The sequence below is a fragment of the Melospiza georgiana genome, chromosome 1, assembly GCF_028018845.1.
Source record: "Melospiza georgiana isolate bMelGeo1 chromosome 1, bMelGeo1.pri, whole genome shotgun sequence".
Classification (NCBI taxonomy): domain Eukaryota; kingdom Metazoa; phylum Chordata; class Aves; order Passeriformes; family Passerellidae; genus Melospiza; species Melospiza georgiana.
This window is the reverse complement of record NC_080430.1, coordinates 122,048,206-122,072,462: the sequence shown is the minus strand read 5'-3', so window position 1 is coordinate 122,072,462 and position 24,257 is coordinate 122,048,206. Positions and strand designations below refer to the sequence as shown.

Below are 24,257 nucleotides of genomic sequence, written 5' to 3'. Positions count from 1 at the left end.
AAAAATCATACAGCAAACAGGTTTTATTTCTAATTTTTTAATTATATTGCAAATTCATAAATCTTTCTTTACCATAGGAGGGTAGAAAAAACAAAAGTTTTCTGTGGATGTTTTTTACTCTATAATCAAATTTTTACTTTATAATCAAAGCCACCCTCAAATGGTATGTAATATTTCATGTATTGGAAAAGAATATCTAACTTTTAATACAGCAATGTCTACTGAGAAAAAACCCTGGATACTGCTTGAAAAATTCAGATTCAGTCTTAAAAAAAACCTATTATTTAAATTTTACTTAAATGAAGTTCTGTGAAGAAAATAATTTTAAAACCTTGCTAACAGCAAAAAAGCTTTTACAATGAAATTAAATAGCAGTGTGGTGATATAGCTTTTATGTATGAACTGCATGTGGTCATGCAAAGGGTTAAGCTGTGTGATTTCAGGATAAAAGGTTTCCTGAGTTGACTATTATTCCTATGGTCTGCCAACAACTTTGCAATAAATGGAATGATTTTTATGGGAATGTGGTTATTCACAGCAAGACTACAGTTGGTGTCAGTATGAAAAATTCTTCTTTAGTAGATTCTCTCAGCAGGAATAACAGATCTGAAAGAAAGGCAAAAAGTAGCTACAGAGAACTCTGGCTGGTGTTGGTGACAAATTATGTTTACAAAATGATGTGGTAACCCATAGAAAAAGAAGAAATCAGAACAACAGTAAATCAGAGTATTGCTTCTCTAAGTGCTGCTGTTCCAAAACAAGTTACCTGTGATTGTGTGTATTGTTTAATAGCTCATTTCTTTTGGCCATAAAGCAAGTGAGACTTCTAGTCCTTCAGTTGCAGGGGTGTGAAAAAATGCTCCAGAAATCAGTAGAATTACCTCAAAGTTATACCAAAGTCCATGGCAGAACATAAAATATTGGTAGATATGAATTAAAAGAGGAAGGAAAAAATTGCTGTATTAGAATTTAATAAAATTTTATAATTATTTACTTTATTTATAATTTTTATAAATTCTATTATTTCCTGTATCACTTGTCTATTTGTTTACATATTTATGGTTTTTGAAATGATACTATTAGAAGAAAATTGTGATGGACAATGCATTAAGATATTGATGAACTTAGTATTAACAGTTATCCTATCTCCATTTGGTTTGTGATAAGCTTTCAGAATGCTGAAAAGTTTAACCCACTGATAAAGTCTGCAGCACCACAAGTGGAGCTGGCATTGTCTTCCATTCAAAATGAGGATTAAAGTTACATAGAATTTAATGATTCTCTTACAACCATACAGCAACTTCGTGGGTTTTAGTTGTTCCACCATTCCTAAGTCAAGTTGTTGGAATATGAAAGAGGTTATTATTATTTGTATTGTGTGGTTGGGTTGGTTTTTTTTTAATGAAATAGGTAGCAGCTCTTTCAAGAAGTAAAAATGACAGCTTTTCTTTGAGTGTTTCCTACTCTTTGTTTTCATCATGGACAATTACCCCAGTTCTATTTAAAGCATTTCATTTGCAAACTTGTCTAGGAGCATTGCAAAACCTCAGTCTTTTTCCTTGTGGCATGAATTTTGTTTGTTGTGCTGAGATCACCAATGATGTGCCAGCAAGGAAGAAAATCAGTCTAGATGTGTCAATAGCAGTAAAAAAGAAAAAAAAAATCCAGTATAAAGCAACTGTGTTGTTGATAGTTGGAGGTCAACCACTGTTGAGATAAAGGGATAGGTTTACCAACCTAAAAGTAAATGTTGACCAAGATGATGCCAAAGAAAATAAATTTCTTAGGAAGTTGCATATCACATTCTCTCAGAATAGAAAAATAGTGTGTGCATTCTTTAAAATTCTAATAAATGTTTCTTCAATATAAATATTTTAAAAACAAGAGAAAAACTTTTTGCTTGAGAAGAGTTTTCAAAAGAGTAAAATAGTTAAAGATGAGCTGAAAGTGGAAACAGCTCTTGTTGACCATTGAATGTAATCAGTCATGATTGTTTTTGCCAGACGACCTTCATTTTGCAATAAACAATGGACAGAAGCTCATATTCAGATCTCTAGGTCTAGTTCTACTGCTGTGAGAAATATCTGTTTTGCTTGAGGCAAAAATCATGAATGTGATTTTGGCAGAGTAGGTCTGATTTGGCTTTGATTGGAGGATGGATCCTGGAAAGTCTTAGCAAACCTTTGGCTCTTCATTTCCTCATTGGTTGGCTAGAGGTTGAATAAGAAACGTCTGAGGTCACTTCTTAAAAAAAAAAATACACCAAACATAGAAAGGACTGTAGAATATACTGAAAATAGATTTCTGGGCCATCAGACTCAAAAAAAATAAGCAATTGCAGGAATGATTGTTGAATAAACCTTATTCCTGATGAGATACAAGGAATGGTTTCAGGGAAAACAGAGCTGACTGAATTATTTTCCTTCCACCTCTAAATACCATAAGGATGGCAGCTGAACAAATCTTTGGTCACCCAGAGTGGAGTCATCAGAAGAATATCTATTCAGAAATTACTTTTCTCTTTTGGTTGAAATAAAAGTTCACATCCTCCCAATGTTTGTGATGTCTGTAATGGGAACCTCCTGACCAGGTAGTGGCCAGGGATGCTTTATAAGAAGCATGTGATTCAGCTTCTGATAGTTCATCAACAGAGAGTACTGGGAAAGCAAAATGTAATTATTCCAAAACCTTTTAACAACATTTAATTTATTTTTAGAGACCTAAACCTAATTTTTAAAGTACTGTAAGTTCTATGAAGAGTTGGCAAAGACAAGTTCACTTTCTAAGGAACTCATCAACAATTGTGAACTCCCTTCCAGCAGGTATCAGAACAGTTCCCTTTGCACATTCAGACTGAGACACAAAGCCCATCTATTTGCATTTAATTTTCCACAGCAGCAATTCAAGAACAGCTCAGCTGCAGTGCAGAAAGGAAGGGTAGAGAGAAGAAAGGAAATACAAATCACAGTACAGGGTTTTCCCTAATATGTGTGTGAGGGAATGACTGGAAATTGTTTCTCATCTGTGATGCTACTACCATGGGTGACTTGCAGAAAGTTCATGGAGTTCCACTTCATGAATGTGGGACTAAATTACATCACACATGTAGCTGTAGGTAAATGAACAAAAATGCAAAACAAAGTCTTCATTCAGGCAGAACTGTGGCTTTGCTGGTGTGTGCAAAACATAGCTAAAAGCCTCAACCCATCTGAAATGCAAGATGCCTGGCTGTTGTGGAATGTGCTGCTGCAGTTCCTGAGTGTTAGAGCTACAAAGAATAACAAATACCTCCTTTGCTCACTTGAGAAGACCATTCCTATAGGCTTATGCAACTTATTAACCACTTAATTTCTTTCACATGGCAAATGACAAGTACCTTCATGCTAGGTGCCCCTAAAAATAGAGCCTATATGATTTCCTTTCTCAAGAGGATCACATGGGTTGTTCTCTGCAGATGTACAGCTGAGCTGAAATACCCAAGAGCATGCTCGTAGCATCACTTCGTCATTATTCACCTTTCTGTTGCTTCTCCCTGAGCTGCCAGCTGGGGTTAAACCACCACAGGCTGTAAGGTGGCACAAAAACTCTTGTCTCTCTAGCTGGCACTCCTAGAACTCTGACAAAGAACTGTTCTCCTCTTCTCTGGTTGGGCAAGGCAGTGATGGTTCAGCTTGCTCCCCACTTCTGCCACTGAGCCAACCCCACAACACTGGGAGCAGGAAAGAAAAGGAAAGAGAAAATTCAAAGTATTGTGGAAAGGTCTTCAGGCTGCCCATAGAAGAAAATGCTTTTGCTGTCCATACTGGCAAGGTTAGCAGAGAGAATTTTAAATCCTGGATTTGTCTCATTAGCAGACAATTACAAAGATGGGAGACTCACTCCCTCAAAGTATTGCAATTTTCATTTTAAACATATGCATTTAGAAGATTATCAACAGCATCAAGGCCCTGTAAGTTTGAATCAATTGGTCACGTGGAACTGAAACACACAGCTTAGGTCATCTTGTGGAAATTTCTACATGAACCTGTCATTTCAAGAGAAATGAGATATTTTATGGCTTTTGTGGAAAAATCATTCTTTTCATAAGTCTAATTTTAGGTGCTTTAAAATTTAAATATATTTTAACAATCTTTAGTGTATCGTTTCAACAAAATGTGTATGTTCCTAAAAGTATACTTTCAAGTTAATGAGTTTGAGAATAATTCATTACATTCTGATGAGATTCATGGCTTTTATTTCTTCTTAAAATATCTTCATATTTTATTGTCACTGTCTCCCATTAATCATAGAACTGTTTTCTCTTTGCAAAAAAATATATTAGCAGATAATTGGATACATATCATAAAAAAACTATGTGAAAGCACATGTGAAGTGCTGGCCTTTTAAAATACAGTTATTTTGACTCTTTAAACTTAACACCTTTCTCTCCAGGAATAAAACACACCCTTCAAGCAGATTCACTTGAGTTTTATTTAGCTGTTTCTATCTATTGGTAAAGTTCTTTCTTTGACATCCCCCCTCTTCCCTTCCTGCAAAATATACAGAAATAGAATAACATAACAGAAGAGAACAACAAATTACTTTTTCAGAGTTGGAGCAAGAACTGATTTTTAGAGAGGCACTCTATCCACTGCAGATACTTGTTTAGGTCATATTTTATATTAAATTAGATTCTTCCAGTTACAAGGTGCAGTTGAAATGAAAATGTAAACCTTGGTTTTTGCATAGCTACTTCAACAAACACAAGTTGCAGAATAAGACCTTTATTTTGGAATACACATTGTTTACTTTAGGAGTATCATATTTGATCCAAATGTGTTTCTGGATGTGAGCAAACAAAATAGGATTTTAATCACCTTTTCTATTAGAAAAAAATGGCATCTATTTTGGGCTAAAAAAGGGTTACATGTTCAGTGCAGGGGAGTACTTTAAAGTCATTGGGTGTGAAAAAGAGTTTGTAAATAATTTCAGTTCTTAGTCCTCAGTGTTTAGAACAGCTTATATAGATAATATATAACAGTTTATATGGCTAATGAATTAATTTTTTCTTCTGATGTTCTATTTAACAATAAAAGGCTTTGGTAAGTTTTGGTAGGGTTTTTGCAGGCTTTTTTACATTATAAGCTTCTCTTTATAGTCTTAAGTTTAAAATGGGAGTATTATGAAAGCCTTCACAGCCCAATTTAATTCCTTGACTGTTCATCCACAAATTGTCAGACAGAATGAAGTGGATTTCAAGAACTCTCTTTGTTCCTCATATCCTGTGCCTGACCCACAGGTAATCTGCACCTTTTTTCTTCAGCACTGAATAATTGTGGTGGGAAAGAAGAGAAAATGTTAGGGTCACAAAGTGCAGGCTAGACGGAGATGACAGGTCCTGCCAATGGAGTGCCAGCGCTGAGAAGCTGCGAACCGCGGTGGCTGCTCTTTCACAGGGGTTTGTGCTGTGCCTTAGCTGTGCTGCTCTTTCACAGGGGTTTGACTGAGCCTTAGCAGTGCTGCTCTTTCACAGGGGTTTGTGCTGTGCCTTAGCTGTGCTGCTCTTTCACAGGGGTTTGACTGAGCCTTAGCAGTGCTGCTCTTTCACAGGGGTTTGGCTGTGCCTTACAGGCACTGCTCTTTCACAAGGGTTTGTGCTGAGCCTTAGCTGTGCTGCTCTTTCACAGGGGTTTGTGCTGTGCCTTAGCTGTGCTGCTCTTTCACAGGAGTTTGACTGAGCCTTAGCAGTGCTGCTCTTTCACAAGGGTTTGTGCTGTGCCTTACAGGTACTGCTCTTTCACAGGGGTTTGTGCTGTGCCTTAGCTGTGCTGCTCTTTCACAGGAGTTTGACTGAGCCTTAGCAGTGCTGCTCTTTCACAAGGGTTTGTGCTGTGCCTTAGCAGTGCTGCTCTTTCACAGGGGTTTGTGCTGTGCCTTACAGGTACTGCTCTTTCACAGGGGTTTGTGCTGTGCCTTAGCAGGCGTTCCGCAATGATGGCTTAGGGAGCTCAGCACTTCAGTCTTTGTTGCCTCACCTTGAAAGGAAGTGCAGAGGGTTTTTTGTATTTAGCTAGCACAGAAGTACAGTGGAGAAGCATTAGGTGCAGCTCATACTATATTAAAAAAAAAAAAATATATATATATATGCACACACACACACACACACACACACAAAAGACATGGATGTTTAGATTGTTCCATTTTCCAACCTGCACATACCAGGGATTTTATCCTTCTAGTCAAGTGAAAACCAGAGATTGACTCCTAAAGCTTAATGAATGCTGGCAAATATTGTTGGTGCATGTGGTCACAACTATGAGTAAAAAGATGGGGGCATGGGGCATTCACAACCTAGCTTTGAAATATGTAATTGTTGCCTGGAAAAACAAAATTGACAATCTGTAACTCTGTGATTCTAAAAGAAGCACATTGTGATGGCTAGTAGGAGTGATGAGTATTTGTGGAGTAGATAATAGTCTTAAAGGGTATATACAACTGAAAGTGTATATATATCTTATTCCTGGAAAAGACATAAACAGAGATACTGCTGTCATAAAAAGCTGCATTAAAATCACAGCAGTGTACACTTGGGGATTTTTTAAAATTTTTTTTTACAGATACTTCACATTTATAAAGGATTGCATCTTTAACTTGTTTTGCTAGATCTGTTCTCACATGTACATGACCAAATTTCTCTACTGTTCAGTAGGGAAAATGAAGCAGTGGATATAATTGCGTAATGACAGATATGAGAGGAACAGAGAATCCCAGCAATCATTTCCTGTGAGTTGGCCAGCTTCCAGGATGTCTCAATGGGCCCGCTGATGTAAAGGCAAAATGAAAATAGCTCATTCTGAAGGGAACTTGTTGGTTGGGGTTTTTTTTCCCCTCTCTCATTTGACTTTGCAGACTAAGGTATTGGAATAATTAGTTGGCAGTGTGGTGTTAGTTTTCTCACGGTAAATTAAGCAGATTAACCAAATGTGGAAACGTATTTTAGCTACCATCAGCAAATTTGAAGCTGTAATACTTCTGAGGTTATGTTAATATTATTCACATTATTCCTCTCTATATTGTGCAGACTTTTCCACAGTTACCTTATGTCAGTGTTTATTCAAAGGCAGCAGAATTATTAGATTTATTTTTGTTAGTTTTGTAACACAGAAATGTAGGGGATCAGCATGCTGACTGTTGCGTCATTCCACTTGGCATGTAGTATTGGCACGGATAAGAGAACTATTATAACAGCCTTAATCTCTTTTTTTATTATTATTGTTATTAATTTTCCTACAGTAAGTTGAGTAGTGAAGCATATTTTACATAATTGTGGCAGAAGTACACAACTTGACGGGTGGTAGTGAAGGAGCAAAGTAATATAAATATTTGCAGAACATTTCTGCCATAAGTTAATGCTTTGCATATGAATCTTTATAAAGATCCTAAGTTAGTTTAAAGGAATGATTCCAGAGGACTACGTAGGTCCAGGCATTTTAAGAGCTGTGAATGATGACTGTGGAGCATCTCTGGGAGTTTTTGGCTAGTCATACAAAAACAGAAAAGAGAAGGAGGAAAACTCAGCAGGAAGAAGTTAACAAATGCTTTGGGAATGGAAGAGGGAGAAGACATAAGCTTTCCATGTACAAATCTTAGGCTAGACTCACCTAGTCATTCATTTTTGATTGCTGTTTTTCTTTGGCTTGCTGCATTTCACTGGAGACACTCACTTAGCAAATGGTTGCAGCAGCTTTAAGCTGGTCCTGCAAGCACATATCTACTGCTGCTTCGAGCCCCAAAGTAGAGCTGATAGAAGGGAATGGAGAAACAAATCTCAGCTATTCCATGCAACATCTGTTGGTTTAATTGAGCTGCTGCAGGAGATTCAATCTAAGCTACCAGCTGTGGCACAGAAAGGTCTGAGGGACACAAACACATGGATGCGTGCAAGCCAGCTGTGTGAAAGAGCAAAGAAGGACAGCATGGGCAGGAACTTCTTAAGCTACTATTGGTAGATTTGCCAGGTTACACATGCTGACAATCCCATTTTCCCTCAAAATGTTATTTCTAAACAATACCAAGTACATTTTGCTTTCCAGGGATTGATGTGAAAGTGCAGAGCTGCATCTCAGCCTGTCTGGCTGAAGTACAAATCTTCAGTACAAACATGTTAGCACTTGTAGTTCCTCCTGAAGATTTCAAACTGGATACACTGAAGCTGCAAGGTCAACACGTTTAGGAGAAAAACAGCTAGCTGCATAGGCTTTATGTGTAAGCCACAGGATATTTTGCTCTTTATTTGCCAATTCAGCCTATTTTAAGAGAATCCCACAATTTTAATTTTCTTCTTTGGACTTGACTGCTAAACTGATCATGTCATAATAAAATACATCTGCATAAATAACAGTGTTTCTACAGGGACTCTCAGTATTGGTTTCAGATATCATTTTGCCAGAGAATTAGGGGGAGAATTCTAGTACTGTATTTCCTATGAAAATTTTACAAAAATGTCAAATACATTTGTGAAATTTTGAAATGATGAGCCTGCAAACAAACTTTTTTTTTTTTTTTGGATGGCCATTTAGCGATAAGTCAGCTCCCCTCACTTTTCTGAGAAGTGCTTGAGGATTTTAGAGTCTATGTGTATACATACATACACCTTTGTGAAAATGTTCTGGTTTGAAGGACATGCTTTATTTTTTAGGCAGTGTTTTACCATATCCCTGATTGTGGTGCACATTGAGCTAACTGCTATTTTAAGTTGTTGACGGTGTGTGCTTGCTTATATCTAATCAGAGGACTGAGCAGTGTCTCAGGTAGCTCACAAATAGAATATTCCACACAAGCCAAGCAGGTGGAAACAAATACAGGGGGTTCTGATATAAGAATGGACCACATCAATTAATGATAGGCAGGTAATTGGCTTCTTTGAAGAATTACTCCTAAATAACTTCCCTGCCAAAAGGGCAATTGCTAAATGAATGTTTTTCCTTACCATGTTCAGGGGTGGAAAACTGCAGCCATCACTCACTAGCCCAAAGTCTGAGTCAGCTAGACAGTGTGAAAAAATACCTGGCGCTCAAAGCTCACATTTAGCCTCAAAGCCGTGCCCTGCCACTCAAAAGGAACAAAACAGTCGTGCACTGTTTGTGACCTCCCTTTAGCTGTAACATAGTGTCAATCACACTGGGCTTTAATCCTTTCCAAATTATAACATGTATCTCTTGTGCTTTGTTCCCTTCCTGCCTTTTTTCCTTCTTTTATTCCTGACAAAAGAGGACAGTATCTCGCTCTTAAAATAGTCAGTATTTTGTCAGAAATTTGCAGTGCTTGTGACATTTCCTTCCTTTTTCTTACTTTCTTGGCGCTTTCTGTACGTTTGCCCTATCAGTTTTTAGTCTCGGATTTATTTTCTGGTCTTTTCTCTCCAAAATAATTCTTTATTTTGATGCCACAATTTCTATTTCTAACATATCACTGCATTTCTCACTTTTTCCCTACCAAGCAAGTGGTTAGACAGAAGAGGAGAATGGCATGATCCAAGGCTTGTGATGGTCCCAAGATATTGTGCTGTAAATTAAAGTTCCAAGTCCCCAGGTTCTCTCTAACTGTGGTATCTACATGTAGTGGTCTCATTCTTCCTTCCTCTATCTTTTCCCTGAGAGAGTTGCATTTGGAAGATTTTTGAGTTATTCCTTCTTCCATCTGCTCCTTTGACAAGATGAGCTTCTACTCCTTCCTTTAGTTTTGTGGTTACAAAAAAATTAGTTTCTTTTTAACAGATTTCTATTTTGAGTCCTCTTCTCGAGCAGCTTGTTGCAGTTGTCATTCATAGTTTCTAAGCTGGGGAAGGAGGAATCACTGAGCAGTAGAAGAGTAACTAAAGTGGGAAACTAATGAATTCAGGAGCGTGTTGCTTCTTTAGCTTACATTCAGCTCATATTTGAATTGTTAATGTGGTATGCATTTGGATGGGCATTTGCTCTAGGTTTTAAACAGAAAAACAGTAAAAAATTATGTGAATTTGATAACTTGCTGAAGAAGCTTCTTGGCTCTTTTTTCAGCCAAGTTGATTTTCAAAGCCTGGCAGCATATGCTCACACTTGCAGCTTCAGCTGTGTCTGTACATCTAATGCATTTTGTCTGCCTAAGGAGGAAATTCACTGTATGCTGGTTAAATATGGGCAAATGTAATATTGTCTCTCCTGTGCTGGTTGTCACTCCTACCTCTCTCTTTAGCACAAGCTACCTCTGCATAAGATACAGAAGAGTAAGCATTACAGTAAGAATATGTTGTACAAGTGCACAAGACCACACCTTGTTCTTCAAAACATTTCAAGCTTCTGAGGCATTTTTTGTAAACCTGTGTTTTTAAAATTCTAGAATCCACAGCCACCATGTGAGGCCACATAGGCTTCTTCAGCTTTTTTCTTATCTGAGGTTGTTGACCTCAGGAGAGGAGGAGAAGGTTACAGGGTCAAAGTCTTTTCCTCCTTGGAGCTTGCTGCTTGCTGGGAGAGGGTTGGCTGGAAAATAGATGTTTTAGAAAAAGGGTTGAGGGTCATGATTTTAATTCTGTTAGGGAACAGCTGGTTTGAGTTTCTTTCCACTTCTATCTTCCCTCCCTTCCTCACAAATCCATGGAGAGAGAAAAATTTGTTCAGAGGAAAGCAACACAAAAATAAAGAATTGCAGCATTTTCATGTTTAAAATAGATCATACTTTTTATAGGACTTCACATTAGGAGAGAGAGGAGGAAATTATTAAAATAATTGAAATCCCTTATTGTTACAAGCATTGAATTGATATTGATCTAAAGTGTCAGAGGTTTATTTGTTTTCCTGCCAACAGTTAAAATGTTAATAGTAATGTTTTAATGGATTTTTTTGTGGATTAACAATATACATTGCAATAGTGATGGAGAAAGCTAATTTTTAATATATTGTGTTAGTTTGCATAAAAGCAGCTGAAGAAAGATGGTTTGGTTTGGGTATTTCTGTTCAGATTTCCTTCATCTTTGCATGCTGCTTTCATGCACTAAGACCAAAGAGAGAGAAGGAAACTCACAACTCTCAAATGAATGGCAAACTAGGAACAGATTTTTCATCTGCACTCCTCTGAAACACTGGCCTCAGGCTGTGTTGGTGTGTGGCTCAACAGCAATCAGAGGTCATAATTTCATTGGCGGTTAGCATCAGGTTTAATTTTTCTAATATGTTACATTTACCAAAATGTCTGGTTTCAGTTACACTTATGCACTGACTGAATCAGCTTTGAGCAGCATGATGTTTTAAGGTACCTGAAAGGCTACAAGAACGTTTATGGAACACATATGCTAATTGTTTTTAACCACTTTCATTTCTAAACACAAAAATGTGTTTTTGGAAAGCCATTTAACAGTAGTAGCTAATGACGGTGTGCATTTATTCTAAGAAATGAGCACAAGGAATAGGTAAAATAGTTGTTTTAACAAGACTGCCATCTACTGATTTCCACAATTAATAATATCCCTGATTACTAGATTGGTCATAGATTTTTTTAAATAGTTTTGTTTTCAAAATTTGCAAAATCAAGAAAATTATAAAATCTTTCTGTCACCTTAGGAATGCGACCAGGTTCACATTGACGACGTGTCTTCGGATGACAACGGTCAAGATTTAAGGTACAAGAGAACTCATTAAGATAAGCAGTTACTTTGCAAATTCCTTCCTGGGCGAGGGCTGGGCTGCTGCGATGCTCACAGTATCCTGCTCTCCTTTAGCTGTCTTCTTTGCAGCCCAGCCCAGTGGGTAGCTGGTGGTTCAGTGCAGCCTGTTGCCCTTTATTAATCCGTGGGGTTTGTTATCCCTGCCCAGCACGTATAACTTCGGAACCGACGGCTTTCCCGCGGCTGCCACCAGCGCCAACCTGTGCCTGGCCACCGGCGTGCGCGGAGGAGTGGACTGGATGCGGAAACTGGCCTTCCGCTACAGACGAGTAAAAGAAATATACAACACCTACAAAAACAACGTTGGAGGCAAGTGACTCTGGAGTGTCTAGCACAGATTATTAGAGGTGGTAAATGGGAAGAACTGGTTTCTGCTCCTTCCTAGGAGTGTTTAGTGAGCTGCTTAGTTTGCAGCGTGCAGAAAATTGTCTGAGCTGGTGAAAGCAAAGGAAAATGACAGAGCACTACTTAGTACCAGTGCAGACATGCCCTTGTCTACTCCACAGGTCTTCTTGGTCCAGCAAAAAGAGAGGCTTGGTTACAACTGAGAGCAGAAATTGAAGCTTTGACAGATTCTTGGTTAACACTTGCACTGAAAGCACTCACCCTCATACATTCGAGGTGAGTATTGAGAGTAGGGAGGAAGCTCCAGCATGTCTGATTATGATCTGGAAGAGGCTGTCTGGTGTGGTGGGCAAAATGCTGAAGCTGGAGGACCTTATCCTCGTTTCTTATTCTGATCTGACCATGCCACACCTTGTTCCTCGATACGGTGGTAAAAAAAAAATGTTCATTTGAAGTGGTGATAATAATGTTGAAGGGGTTCTGATGGGATGGGTAAGATTTTCCTTCTATTGTTTTGTTTTTGTTTCTTTCTGTATTGCTAAAAAAGGATATTTGCATTTTTCTCTTCTGTAGGACAAACTGTGTGAACATTCTCGTAACAACTACTCAGCTAATTCCAGCTCTGGCAAAAGTCTTGTTGTACGGACTAGGGGTTGTATTTCCCATAGAGAATATTTACAGTGCAACTAAAATAGGTGAGCTATTTTCATCAGGTTGTGATACATTTAAAGCTGTATTTTTAAAAAGAAAAGGTATTGTAGTCTATATTTAATTCTAACTTGCTTTCACTGTAGCAAATACAGAGATTAGTAACACCTGATCCTCACGAAACATTGCTAAAGCATCCTAAAAGTGCCTTTTGAATGTGTGATGACCAGCACAGAACATTTTTTATAGCTCTCTTAACAGTGGTACAGTCTCTGTTAGGAAGAAATGTAAAAAAAGATTGCTTTTTTTCATCATTTCTCAAAACTGTGGGGCTGTGTAGCAGTTGAGAAGGGTTTTTAATAGGCAGTAAGTACAGAACACTGAAGTCTCCCTGGAGCAGCAGTAGGAGAAATTCTGTAAAGGTAAGCCCTGGCTTATTTGTTTTCATGGGCTCTGGAGAAAATTTTGGTAAACAATTTACCAGAAGCAAGAATGTTTTGCTGCAAAATGTAATTATTTAACTTTCTTCATACTGACTGTAATAAGCTTCAACCAGGCAAATGTTTATTTCTGTTTTCTGGTTCAGTATAAAAGATGTTATTCTGAGTAAGTAGAAGTACCCCAGACCAGATGGCAATGGTGTTTGTAGTTTTTAATGTGATTATGACATATCTGTTCTGTCTCAGATTCCCTCATAATTGTGGGACACAAGAACACATTTTTCATCTGTTCTTAAGTATCTTAAGTATAATACAGCAAGCTCAAATGGTAGGATATTTTTGATTTTTTTTAACAAGACAAAACAAAAATTGGTTCATAGTTTTACAGAGAAATTTGAAAGCATTCCCATAAAATATTTAAAATTTTTCCTGAATATAAAAATTATAGTGCCCTCTATCAAAACTTTGTAGTAAATAATAGCTTTGAAATATAATGCTTTAAATACACATTTGAATTAAAACATATTTTAATACATCTTCACTTGTGACTTCACATATATGGGGTAGAAGGGTGGTTTTGGAAAAATATGCTCTGTCACTGACTCTCACAAGAAACCATGAGATTTTTGTGACATGGCATGATTCATAATATTCAAACACTGTTTTAGCTTAGTGTTGGAGGTTTCTTATGCCTGGTGCTACTGTCAAATGGTATCATTAGGTAGTTTGGCTTCTGTAATGTCTAGAAAACTTCATTTAATTTCCAGCCTACTTTTTCTTATGCTTTTATTGTTCTTTAGATGAAATAACTATTTTCTAAACCACAATTCTTCCCATCCATTGCTGTAGACACTCAGCATATCCCACGGCCAGACTAAAGTGACCTTTCATAATGGGGACATTTGGGAAAACTCAGCTTTAGGTTTTTGCTTTCTTTTGTCTTCTCAGTACTGTACCTGAAACTTCCCAGTAGGGGTACAAATTGAAAGAGAAGAAATTTAGGTTAGCTATTAGGAAGAAATTCTTTACTGTAAGGATGGTGAAACATTGAAACAGGTTGCCCAGGGAAGTTGTGGATGCCACAACCATGACAGTGTTCAAGACCAGGTTGGGTAAGGCCTTGGATAACCTGGATAACCTTGGATAACCTTAAATAATCTATTATAGTGGGACTGTCCCTGCACATGCCAGGATGAGTTGGGACTAAATGAGTTTAAGGTCCCTTCCAACCCTTAGCATTTCTGTGATTCTGTGGTACTTGTGCATAGGGCTGGAGCACTGAGATCATTTCCCTAGGTGTGTGCAGGGAAAGAATGACCTATATGAATAGATCCCAGTGCAGGATCAAGGACATGGCCCATGTATTGGATTACAGGCATTTAAATCTTAATCTTTTGAGTGACCTTCTAAGTCAAGGTACTACTGTTTTAAGAGCTGTGATTAATCAGGTAACAGATTTTGGAGAAAAATATAGAATTTCAACTCAGCTTCAATCAATTTACTCAAATCAAGCTACTGGTCATAAACAAATGGTAGATAATTCTCCTGGTGGTAAAATTCCCCCCAAAACCTGTGTCTCATTCTCATATTAGGGAATGAGACAAGAAAGGTCATATTGTGGATCTCTAGTATGCTGTCTCTGCTGCAGTCAAGCCTTGATACACCATCCTGAGGGACAGACTCTCCTCATCTTTGTAGCTCTACTTAAGAAGTCCAAGGGTTGGGGAGATCCAAGCTAAAAAGCTAAAACGTTATTTATTTGATGACATCCCATCACCACCTACCTTGAATAGTCTGATCTTTTTCTTTCAGGAAAGGAAAGTTGTTTTGAGCGAATAATTCAAAGATTTGGAAGAAAAGTAGTGTATGTTGTTATAGGAGATGGTGTCGAAGAAGAACAAGGCGCAAAAAAGGTAATGACCATTTTTTGGTGAGGGTTGGTTAAAAGAGTCTGGATAATTGTCTTTGCTTCAGCATGGGACAGCATGCACATTTAAGTTGGATATCTTTGCCTTATAAAATCTGTGTTGAGTGTATCTAGTAGAAAGCCAGGTAAGCCTATAGATAATGATTTGCCCTGCTGTTCTCCAAAAGACACATTAAACTATGTATGTTTGATGCATTTCAAAAAGGGGCCTGAAAATGGGCTCTGGCCTTTGTGCCAAGAACTAACAGTTCTGTTTTCCTTGGCAACCCAAAATACCACATAGGATGTTATGAATGTAAGCAAAATATGGTGATTCTTAGTGATCAAAGGCAGTGTGCTGTTTAACTGTATGAAATACGTATATGTCACACCTTAAAAAGACATGTAGAACTGGAGTGGGTAGACAGGAATTTCCGTTTTCTTGTGTGTCCATAATTTGGATTCTTTGTTCAGACAACAACCTGTGGCTTGGCATGCATTCATAATCTCAGATAACTGAGCAGAGAATACTATTTGACTGTCTATTATTTTTTGCTTCCCACTGAGAAGAAGAGAAAAAATATTTTTTTCAATGTGAATTAAGCTGTATAAAAAGCAGCACTTCTCATTCACAAATAATAGGCTTTATTTGTAGTCTTGCTAAAAAAATTACCCTAGGTAGTCTGCAGACACACACTCTTTGCTTGGAGGAATGAGGCATAACCTTGGCTATTTGAATAATAGGAGAAAGAGCAGGAAAATGGGCATTTTTGTTCTTGCTCCCTTTCACAGATAAATTGCTTTTACACAGCTGCTTTTTCACCACAAAACTCTCTGCGATACTTCTATCTCTTTCCACTGTGACTTTCTAAATTGGAAAAGTGAAACTAATTAGTCCACATGGCGTTTTAACAACCATTGACTGGTTTTGCTTCATGAAATCTGGGTTTTGAGCCCCTGAAGCCTCGCGGGTAGGTTCCCGGCTCGTCCCAGCACTTTGCAGAGTCTCAGTTTCATATATCCCTTTGGCGGAACAGTTTGCTCCTTTCTCCTTCAGAAATAAATGCCTTTCATCTTTGCAGAGAAATGTTTTCCCGCTGCAAATGATTACATTTTAAAAGCTGTATTTAAGATCAGGCGGAAAAAAAATTCCTTCTCTTTGTTCCTTTTCTGTTGCTCGGTGAAATAGTGTTGTATATGATAATGGCAGGAGTAGTCCTTTTGGTAACATTATCTATTCCAATGCTTTTTTCAACAGGAAACATGATTCAGAAAAGCATAAGAGAAAGCCTTTCCAGTCACTAAGAGGAGTAGCAGTATAGAAAGTTCTTTTGTGCAATTACTTGTGTGTATTCTTTCCTGGTGGAAGGAATTTTCAGGTTGAAAGCATGTTAGATGCTCTGGATTAAATTATCTGCTGCAGCAATGCCAGAGAAGTCAATAAGTAGAGCAGCAGCCCTGCCTTTCTGCATAAACTATCAATCTGATTTAGGAAAATGCTTCTGTGATTCTTGCCCTGCTTCTTAGTCCACCAAATAAGAACTCACCCTTTCACACTGTGAATGCAGGCTTTGCCTTTTTAGTTTTTTCCTTCATGTCCTTCAAGAGTAGAAACCTTCTCCGGAGTGCACACAGACAAGACAGAAGCTCTGCCTCCCCAAAACTACCCAAAGCATCTCAATCCAGAGTGGCATAACTGTCCTGTGATGTACCCCATTGTCATGCTTACTCCTAAATTTTGGTAGCTGGTTCTGTCCTGCCTTGCTTCCCATCAGCATGTCAGCTTTTGTGGCCTTCTCCAGAGAAGGGACAGGTCTTCTGTTATCCTTTGCACAGCAGTTTTCTGAAGGGCTTTGGCCTGAGGTGAAGCCATTAGCATATGTGTGTTTCTTTACACTATTTAGAGCATAAACAGCACAACCTTCTTTAGATAGCACTTCATTGTTTACATGTAAACTATAATGAGTCTTTTCAAGTGAGCATATAAATTGAAGCCTATTTAATTAGGGGTTTTTTTAATTCTATGTTCATTCAGTGTATTTAAAAAAAAAGTTGAGCTTCCAGCTTAGGAGTTAAGAAAGTTAAGGTTAAATTATTAAAAAAAAATTTACCAATCATTTATAAATGCCTTCATCATAAAACAATATTTTCATATATGTCCTTCCTCATGGAAAATATTGAGTCAATACAGCAGTAGGAAAATAAAAGAAACTTTTAAAATCTTTTTATTATTGTCATTAGTATAAAAATTCAATAATAGAAATTTCTTAATGCCACTTAAAATATCATTGCTTTATTGAGAAACATTTTTAGGAAAAACAGTTTGGTAATAAAATGCCTCTTTTGGTTGATGCAAATAAACATAATACACTGAGAAAACTGCACACTGTTACATTTCTGGTAGCATTATTTGAACTAGGATAGTGACACCTTTGTTTAGCTGTGACTTCCAGCAAAATGTTTGATGAGACAGTTAAACTCTCAGGATGTTTGCCCTGTGGATTGAGGAATGATTGTACCCTTCTGGGTCAGTGCAGCAGCCCGTGAGCTTGGCTGTAACACCAGGGCTCACACGAAGGTTGCTACCTTCATATCAGCTTCCCCCACAAAAGAGGGAGAGAAGGGCTGAGAGAAGCCAGTGTGAAAGTCCAAAGGGTGCCCTGGAGCTGCTGGCACCAGTGTGGGGCTGAGCCACCACCTCAGAGTGCCACTGTGGTGACACAGCTCTTCTCAGTACAAGGGTCTGGGGGCTTCTGCCAGAGACTCCATCGTTTCAGCATTTTGGTTTGCTTTGCTTTGTTTTGTGTTTTGGGTTTGGAGGTTATTTTGTTTTGTTGTGTTGTGTTTTGTGCTCAGCTTTTGCCTTTGCCTTTGGAGACACATTTAGTAAATATTAATAAAGACAGAAAAACCCCAGCTCCCGAGTTTTTCTGCTTAGGAGAAGTCTCCAAAGGATTTCTAATTTGTGAGATGAGACAAAGGCTCCTCTGCACTGAGAAGCTGGATTTTACATCAGGTGATTCGGGAGAGCCTAGGCAAATGGGCTTCTCCTTTGTCTCAAAAATGGTCATGCTGCCTGGGAGGAAAAATCATAAATCTTTGTGGAGCAATAAATAGAATATAAATGGGTATCCAATATGCCACTGCTTTTAAGCTCAGAGTCACACTGTGCTGGTCAGGGCTGGGGTAGGAAGTAAAGACGGCCGCTTAGCAAATCTGGCAGGAATACAATAAAAATACCATGAAAGATGACAAAAACTGATGAGTTTTCTATTCAAATCCATCACAAATCTCAGGAGTAATTTTTTGTAAAAATATGTATTCATTTAAGGGAAGGAGGATAGAGGGTAATCTGGACTTTTTGGTGTTGCTATTAAAAAATGGATTTGTTTTGCATATGTATTAATAGAAGCACTATTTGGTGGAGTAAAATAGCTGAAGTTTTGTGCATTTAGTAAGTACACACTGAAAATAAAATTATTTCTATTTCAGAAATAAAATAGCTTAATATCTTAGATTATTTAATAATACTCTAATTATTAGGCTTACTAAATTTTTAGTTTCATTTTTTATGCTTTTTACATTAAAATTAAAATTTTGCCACCATATTTAATTTCAAAATGTCATCAAAATCAGATAATTTAAAAGTTCATAGATGTTTTATTACTCAGCATCATCTACCAAACAATTCATGATTTTTAAAAGACAAATGCTTCATATTTACTTGGAATAAGTTGAAATAGTAGACTTAGGGTTCCATTAGATATTAATGCATCCAGTTTCACCACCTATTTATTAGTGGTTAGCATTTGTCATCCATTCTCCCGCAGCAGCAAATGTGAGATTAGCATTTCTTGCTTGGCTCAGAATAGAAGCATTCTGCATGGCAGGGGTGTGCTAAGTGTTGGCAGGGATGGCTTTTTAAAGGCAATATTTAGTACAGATATATACAAAGGGTCTCTTGCTCTCTCAAATGAGCTCAAGTCATTTGGCAAGAGAAAATGTACTTCCATCTCATGGGTGTGTTGCCACTTTTGATGTGGCTGAATAGTTGTGAATCAACAATGCATGTTAATACAGGAATAATGGACCAGGTTGTGTATGATAATTTTCTTACTTTAAGGGTTCTAGTTTCATAGAGTCATTATCTTAGATGGGGTGGAAATTAGTATGCCTGCCTCATGAAAACACAGGCATATATATGAACACATATGTGTGAGGCTCTATATATACACACAAACATACAGATATATATAGAGCTGTATCAGGTTTGTTTCCCCTCCTCACAGCTCTGAAGGCTGTAGTGTAGGGTCAGACTGATAGAAATCTGAATTGGCCACGTTCAGCCATGCCCAGGGCATCAGAGCAGATTCCAGCCCCATGCAGCCACCATGTTCCTGGCATGCTTTATTTCTCAGGAGTGCGCCAGCTGGCCTTTAGACCTACATGAAGGAGTCCTGAAAATAATTATAATCCTGAGATTTACACAACCTCCTTTTGTTCATGAGACTCTCTATTGTCATTCCACACTTCGCTGCTGTAACTGCATGGAGTAAATATAGGTATATTCCTTTCACAGACAGACATAAATAAAGCAGAAGACACTTAACTGAATTTGAGATAGAAATATATAGTCAAAATAATGACTGCTAACAGTTTTGGTTTAAAATCTGACCATCAACAGCTGACCCATAAACAGGGTAATCCAAAACTCAATATTGCGCATGGGCATCTAGCACAAGGTGCTGTAATTTGATTTAGCAGAAGCTAAACCTTCTGTTAAATCAATCAGAGTCTTTAACTGCTCTATCTGGTGTGTGTATGCTCTGTGATGCTGAGGTTGTTACTAGGGAAGCAGTATAAAGCTGGAACAGCATGGAGTGGGAGCTGGAAGCCAAGAATTTATTCCTATAGCTCTCCCTATTCATTGGTTTGCTGCCTGACCTTGGAGGGCATCCATGTCATTGACTCTTGGCTTCTGCAGAGACTCTTTGCATAGGCAGGTGTCCACCAAAGTCTTTGCCAGACACATCATAGGTATGCTGTTTACACCTCCCTGACCCAGTGGCTAAAGCAGACCTGCTGCCAAGCTGACTAAGAGGAGGAGCAGGGAGCTATGGCTGGCTGTCAGGGAGACCAGCTGTGTCCCACCTGGCAGGGGTGTGAGAGAGAAAAGGGAAGCTGCAACCTCCCACGAAAATGAGGCAGCACTGCTGAGCATCACCGACCTGTGCAGTCATCTGGCAAACACAGCATGGACCTGCTGCAGGCACAAACCTGTGACTCTTTGTGCTTGATGTAGTATCCCTATCAGATATTTCAAATCCTGCCAGAAAGATCTTGCAGCCTAAGTTAGAGAGGTGCACAGAAGCTTTTACAAAATCCAGAGAATGGCATGGCTAGTAATTTTTATTTTGTATTGCTCTTGCTGGTTCATTTGCTGAACATGATGCAAGAAGTTCACCTTCAGGAAATCTGAGTTGGAAAGCAGCAGTGTCAGGCCTGACAGAGCACAGAGGGTAGGCTGCCTGTATAATGTAACAGGGAAGAAAGATCCTGGGACATGGAGTTGTAACTGAGTGAGCTAACTGCATCTGCTTTCTGCAGCTGAGGGAGCGTAGAGACAGTACAGTGGAAGTCCAGATTGAAGATGTAGGGAAAAAAAGTGTTGTAGTGTTTAACATTTCCTTCTTAAGGAAAAGATCCATATATAAACGTGTTTTGGAAATATCACAAGCATTAAAAAAAAAAATACTCTATTGTCTCTCTGAATTTTGTTTGGTTTGTTGTCTCCATTGTCAGCCATCGCTCATGAATTTATCTTTAAGCTGAGATTCAGTCAGCTGTTTCTCAAGGCTTTCTAACACTCTAGAGCAAAGCAAACCAGAACAGAAACTGCTACAATGGTGTTTTCTTGGGGATCATAATGTTTTCTTCCTGAAGAAATTCCTTTGCTCTAGAAGCTAGGCATACGCTGACTGTGGGCACGTGTTGATGCATCCATATTGCATCTTCACTCGAATCAGGAGTGTCATATCAAAGAGGATGTGATAGGCTGAGTGTTAAGGTGTTTGCCTTCTGAGACAGGTACAGAAATTACAGTAAATGTGCAGCTGGAATCAGTGAGTTCAACATTGTTTTCAAAATTTTTCTCTAACTTAAAATTTGAGAAGACCAGAATGAAAAAAGGAGAGCAGAATAAAAGTGACAGAGGAGATGGAGTTTTGCCATTGATTTCAGTGGAATTAGGAATTTTCTCAGGAGCTGCTGAAGTAGGATGATGAAAGCCTCTTTGGAAAATCATAGATAAAAATGGTTGGGGAACTTAAAAGCTAATGTGATAATTAATTGCTTGTGGTTTGCCTCCTAAAGATGTCAAGACACAAACTGACCCGATGAAAAGGTGAACACCATCATGTTAGCCTTCAGAATACTGTTGAATTTAAACTATTTTCCCATTGGATTTAGAGAATAATTTCCTGACAAAAGCTCTTTTTTCTTATTTTTTAATTTATGCAAAAGTTCTTGCTGACATTATAACCCCCAGTTTCAAGTATAAAGGTAGTTCTTAAGCAGATTTTTACCCTTCATGAATGAGGTGATCTGTGCTTTTTCCTGGGATTTGTGTTTTTGGTTAATTCAAGTTCTTTGCAAAAGTATTTGTGCTCCAGACAGATTTTATTACAACTAATAGGAAAAAAAGATGTATTTATTTTAATGTCTCACATGGAAAAGATGCTTTAAGATCAGTGTTAGCAATGACCAATGTTATACAAGCCAATGGGATAAAAATCTTTTCAAAGTGATGTGAGCAACACATGAGTTATTCTGAATGACCATTTCTCTGTTCTTGACTCTTCTGCCAAGAGCAGTTTTTTACAGGGAGCAAATACATTTTGAGAGTAAACAACACTTTCACTTTCTTTATTTTCTTTCTGTTTCCTTCCTGAAACTACCCACATGCTTCATATGTATGTTATTTGATTTCTTTTTTTCCAGAAATAATATTTTCTTCTGAAGTGCTCTGAAATCTGTTTTTCATATAAAGAGATTAGAAGCCCCTCCCTTCCTTATGATCTCCTGATGTGTTTGCTGTAGTTCCTGTTGCAAATAGATTTGCTGTTATTGAGAATTTATGCTTAGGGGGTGGGTCAGAGAAACCAGGCATAAACATGAAGGACTCAAGGTTTTAAGAGCTCTTTTTCTCTCCCCCAAGTGTTCTCTTATCCCTGTGAAAGACAAAGTGTGCATCTAAGTACCAGAATGCTTGGGGTTATTTTTACATGTTGTCTGTGCTGTTCACAGCATGCTATGCCGTTTTGGAGGATCTCGAGCCACTCTGACCTTATGGCCCTTCACCATGCCTTGGAACTGGAGTACTTGTAGCAGCTTAGCAGCACTTTCAAACCTCAGAGCCTCCTTCTGCCCGTGGATGAGATGCCTGTGTCTAGTGTCAGCATTGGACTAGAGAACTCTGTGATTTCAGCATGTTGACGTACAGCTGCAGTCGGGGTTAACCCTTGCCCTTGCAGTGAACAGAGGAGCAAGTCCTTTTCTTCAGAACAGCTGTTGGCTCCGGCACTGCCAGCCCAACCAAAATAAGCCATGCGAGTGTTTGAACAACTCATCTTTACCACATTTGCTACCAAAAAGAAATAGAGAAGGAAAAAATAAAATGGGAAGAAAATTTAAAAAAAAAGAAGAAGAAAAGGAAATAAGAGGTTCATACCTGTGAAGAAAAGAAAAAGGACCTGCAAATGCTTTGTAGTTTTTAGCCTCTTCAATGTGACACACACAATTTCTTCAACACAGCAAACTTGATTGCACAATGAAGACTGAGATTTTACAAAATACCAGTGGAGTAATTTTCTTATGAAGAAGGTTTACGTTTTGGTTTCTCATACCCAGGGTACTCTGTACATCTTTACTTATTTATGAACAGACTGTATTTTGACATCATATAACTGAGGATATGTATAATAGGATTAAAGGCTATTATAAGCCTTTGCCTTATGGTACAGCAACTACTTTTGATTTTAGCACATTACAGAGTAGTTTAAAATATGTCTAATTTAAACTAATAGGTACATCACTGAGACAATCATGTACAGGAAGAATTTTTTGTGTAAATTTGTAATAATGAATGATTCTTTTACATATTGTTAAGGTAAATGCTATTGAAAGATAGTAACGCCTTGTTGGTGAAGAATGAGGCCACGTGTGCACAAACTTGTGCAGTGCCTTATCAATGTGTTGGATATAAATATGTAGATAATGGATTTTTTTTTTAGATAAATTTGTCAAGACCAAAAGCATGGATGTCAAGTGTCAATAGGAATTGGGTTTTGTTCTCAGCTGTTTCTCTGCATTTTCTTCTCTCACCCCCTCTGATTAAGAAAAGATTGATTTTGTGTCCCCCCTGGTTGAAGCAAATACAGATAAAACCTAAGTGAAGAGGAGGCCTTTATTGTCTTTTTGTTTCCTCTTTTAAAGTTAACATAATAACTCTTTTTTAGAGTATTAAAAAATTAATTAGGAGCTCGTTCCATAAAGTAGTAGAGAAAGAACACAAATATATTTTAAGATGTAACTTAAACTGGAACCTTGGTACAGAATAGCTTTTGTCTCATCCAAAAATGAAGGAAATTATCATCACTAATATTTTTAGAAATTAGAAATGGGAATATTTTGGAAAAATTAAACAAAAATGCTCATATACATTGAAGTTTTTTAATCCTCTTCCACCAGGAGTCAGATTTTCCTAAGATATAACATCCATTGCCGGCAATGGAAATGCTGAAATGGTTATCAACAAGGAGTTAAAATTTGCTTTTGTCCCTACTAACTTAAAGGACAAACCTAGACCGTGTCTGTCTGTGACTTGTGACTTTTCTGATCTTGAAGGCTTTGAGCTACTTGGTTAAATAACAGTTAGTCTGACTTTTTTTGGCTTGAATTGTACCAATTCCCTTGGCCCAGTTAAATATCTTATTAGAAAGAAACCTCACCTTTGTTGGTTAATTTTCTGGTTTTTTTTCTTTCATTTTTTTTTTTAAAAACCACCAGCCTCGAAACAGCTACCTGCAAAGCTACAGAGCACCAATGTAGCTACAAATCAACACCCTTCTCTATTGGAGGAATCACATTGCTGCTAGAATAAAATATTTGTGGATTGCCTTAGTACCAACAGAGAGGTTTTTATCCTACCAAGACTTGCACGTGTGCTTTACTTTACCCA

The 24,257-nt window shown here is 37.9% G+C and overlaps 1 protein-coding gene across 1 annotated transcript in view; it reads left to right on the top strand.

Annotated features, from left to right (window-relative positions):
• Positions 1–23,051, top strand: part of EYA1 (EYA transcriptional coactivator and phosphatase 1) — a 145,846-nt gene extending 122,795 nt beyond the window's left edge. Inside the window, exons 14-19 of the mRNA XM_058023583.1 lie at positions 11,577–11,635; positions 11,829–11,989; positions 12,187–12,301; positions 12,599–12,720; positions 14,926–15,026; positions 22,325–23,051. Of these exons, the coding sequence (XP_057879566.1) occupies positions 11,577–11,635; positions 11,829–11,989; positions 12,187–12,301; positions 12,599–12,720; positions 14,926–15,026; positions 22,325–22,405 (639 nt within the window). The 3' untranslated portion in view covers positions 22,406–23,051. The remainder of the gene's footprint in view (positions 1–11,576; positions 11,636–11,828; positions 11,990–12,186; positions 12,302–12,598; positions 12,721–14,925; positions 15,027–22,324) is intronic.
• Positions 23,052–24,257: the final 1,206 nt, after the last annotated feature.